A 3,055-nucleotide genomic window follows, 5' to 3' on the forward strand; every position below is an offset into this window, starting at 1 on the left:
TGCCCCCCCGCCCCTCCCATTTCGATGGTGTCTGTGACATTTCCTGTTGTGAAGTAAAGAGGGACCCCCGCGTCCTGCACCTTTCTCTTGCAGTCTCCTTGTCCGTGTCTGTTTTTCCACTTGTCCGTCTGTCCAGTAAGCAGGTAATGGTAGAGGGTGCCCCTGCCGGTCCGTTCAGGCCCCGGCCCTCCCTCCTCTCTCTCCCCACAGCTGGGCCCCGTTCAGCTGGTTCCACTCGACGCAGAGCCCGGGGTCACCCGGCCTCCCCTGCCCCAGCCGGCTGGGCCTGCGGGCTCTGCCCCCGGGAGGAGACAGCCCGGCCCCTGTGCGGGGCCCTACCACAGCCCCGCACAGACCGGCCTCGCCCCTGTCGCCCCTGCAGACAAGGACGAGTGCTCCAAGGACAACGGGGGCTGCCAGCAGGACTGCGTCAACACCTTCGGCAGCTACGAGTGCCAGTGCCGCAGCGGCTTCGTCCTCCACGATGACAAGCACGGCTGCAAGGAAGGTCAGTGCCACGTGGCCGGAACCGCCCGCCCTGCCACCGCCCTGGGCTTCCGGGGGTGCGGCCCGGCGCTGGGGCGTGGACGGCCCAGGCCACTGCAGCCACCTGCTGCTCTCCACCTTGCTGATCCCCCACTGGCGCACCCCCAGTGTCCCAGCCACAGCCTCCATCCCTCCACACCACAGCGCCTCCTCCTCAGGCCTTTCGGGTGCCTTGAACCGGAGGCACCATAAACCCGCGTCCGAGTCGTGGCCTCTGTACCGCCCGCCTGGCACCGGCAGTGTAGAGCAGTGGCTCTGAGCAGCTGCGAGCCAGGTGGCTTGGCCTCGTCCTCCCTCGCAGCCAGCTGAGTGCCCTTCCATGAGGACGTGCCCACTCTGTGCCGTGGCTTGCTTCCGTGTGGGGTGCAGACAGTGCCTACCTCGGAAGGGCGCCCGGGCCCCCGAGTGCCCTGAGCATGCCCGGCCACTGTCAGGCAGGGTCTCCCACGCCATCAGCAGCACTGTCTGTCTCCTGGCATGAACACGGCCTCCTCCAAGCCAGGAATGTCTCTGTGGCCCCTCATGCTGGGGACGTGGGATCTCGGCGGCACCGCACAGACTTGGCTCCACCCGAGTGCCTGTGCGCCTCGGGGCGAGCTGCTTAACCTTTCTGAGCTTCAGATTCCTCTCCATGAAATGACGAGAACGAGAGCTACTTAGCAGGTACTGAGCTGTGTCCGCGCTCTGTGCTCAGTGGCGCCTGGCAGGGGGCTCTCCCCAGCGCTGGGTGTGGACAAACGAGCTGTAGGCCAGGGAAGCAGAACTGGGCCCTCGACTAACCCCTGGACCGCCAGGGCAAGGCCTGGCCGATGCAGAGCTCTGACTCACAAGCCATCACATATTTTAGCAAGGGGACTTTACCCTGATGTGCCTAAACTGCACTCTGTCTCTGTGCTGCCGACGAGAGAAGTTATAAAGGGCAAACCTGGGCCAGCCCGGAGCGCAGCTGTTAAACTCAGTGCCTGGGGAGCCAGGTGCCATGTGGCCAGCCGTGGTTTGAATCCCGGCCCTGGTGGCTTGAAAAACCAGGCACTGTGCACACACGCCCAGAATCCCGATGGGGAGGAGATTGTGGAGGGAAAGGACGGCAGTGTACCCTGCCCGTTGGGGCGTCTCTCTCTCAAGTACACATACTCTCTGGTAATGGGGGGAAAGGGAGAAGACCAGCAGGCGATGTGGCGGTTAAGGGGCTGGGCTCCATGTGGCCAATGTCAGGCTTCTAGTCCCGGACCTGGCAGCTTGAAAATCACGCTGGGGGTGTGTGAGTGCCTGTGTTCAAAATCCTGAGAGGAGAATGGGGAAGGGATTGCAGTGTGGACTTCCTTTGGGGGGTACTTTCTCATTTTCTGTCTCACTGTCTCTCTCCCGTGAGTGCACACACCCTATAGCAAACTTTCAAAAAAAAAATAAAGCCCCAGCAAGATAGCCGGCAGAGGCTTTCCCTGGGGAAGATGGCTGCTTCCTGCCGGCTCTGCCCTCGGGCACTAGGCCACTTGCAGGTCAGCTGGCATCTCCCAGCCTTCAGGTGTTGTTGAGGTGGTGTTGACGGGCGAGGACACACAGAGTCAAGTCCCTTGTCTCCTGCCGCAAGCCAGAAGACCAGGGACGGGGCTTTGTGAGACAGTGCAATGGAGGGACAGGGTGCGAGGCCGTAAGGCCGGGGGAGCAGCTTTGGGGGTCAGCTGCATAGTCCAGCTGGAGAGGGACGTCAGTTATGTGACCCGAGGGGGGCACTGCAAGAAGGGGGCGAGCCACACCGGGCGGCCCCGCCGATGCTCCCTCTTGGCAAAGAGAGGCTCCAGCAGCCTGGAGGAGCAGGACGACCCCAGAGTGGTGCAGCTTGTGCCATGAGACGGGGCGACAGCCTGGGTGAGGCCGCGAGGGCGATAAGGACTGCAGAGCCAGGCAGGTCAAGGACAGGGGAGCCGCGCCGGGTGGACATCACATGTCGGCTGACATCACCTAGGGAGATAGCAGCAGCGGGGCGGGGAGAATGAGTCAGGTGCAAAGTCTCCCGTGACACCAGTGGACGGCAGCTCTGGGAGGGCAGAGGTGGTATGACCAGACGGCCACGGAGGCCCAGGAGTTCCCAGGGGTGACCGCAGTGGCTGTCCTCACCAATGCCGCCACGGGGGGGGTCTCACGGGGGACCCTGCGGGAAGCATGCAGCAACGGCGATGAGTCACACTCTGATTGCGGGCCTAAGGGGGAGACCAGAGACAGCCGAGGGGAGACAGGAGGGAAGGGCCTTCCCCAGGAGGTATCGGAGCAACGCCCTTCCAATCCGCACTTCCCCACAGCTGGCTGTGACCACAAGGTGACGTCCACCAGCGGCACCATCACCAGCCCCAACTGGCCCGACAAATACCCCAGCAAGAAGGAGTGCACCTGGGCCATCTCTAGCACGCCTGGGCACCGGGTCAAGCTGGTAAGGCACCCGCTGCCCGGCTGCACGCGTAGCCCCGCTGCTCCGGGCCAGCCGTGCCCACAAGCCCTGCATTGTGGCGGG

The 3,055-nt window shown here is 63.7% G+C and overlaps 1 protein-coding gene across 1 annotated transcript in view; it reads left to right on the plus strand.

The window, feature by feature from the left end:
* The window catches only part of BMP1 (bone morphogenetic protein 1), a 47,122-nt gene that overhangs the window by 38,841 nt on the left and 5,226 nt on the right, over positions 1 to 3,055 (plus strand). Inside the window, exons 17-18 of the mRNA XM_014590876.1 lie at positions 383 to 508; positions 2,847 to 2,974. Coding sequence (XP_014446362.1) covers positions 383 to 508; positions 2,847 to 2,974 — 254 coding nt within the window. The remainder of the gene's footprint in view (positions 1 to 382; positions 509 to 2,846; positions 2,975 to 3,055) is intronic.

Source organism: Tupaia chinensis, unplaced genomic scaffold (assembly GCF_000334495.1).
Source record: "Tupaia chinensis unplaced genomic scaffold, TupChi_1.0 Scaffold000494_1, whole genome shotgun sequence".
Classification (NCBI taxonomy): Eukaryota; Metazoa; Chordata; class Mammalia; order Scandentia; family Tupaiidae; genus Tupaia; species Tupaia belangeri.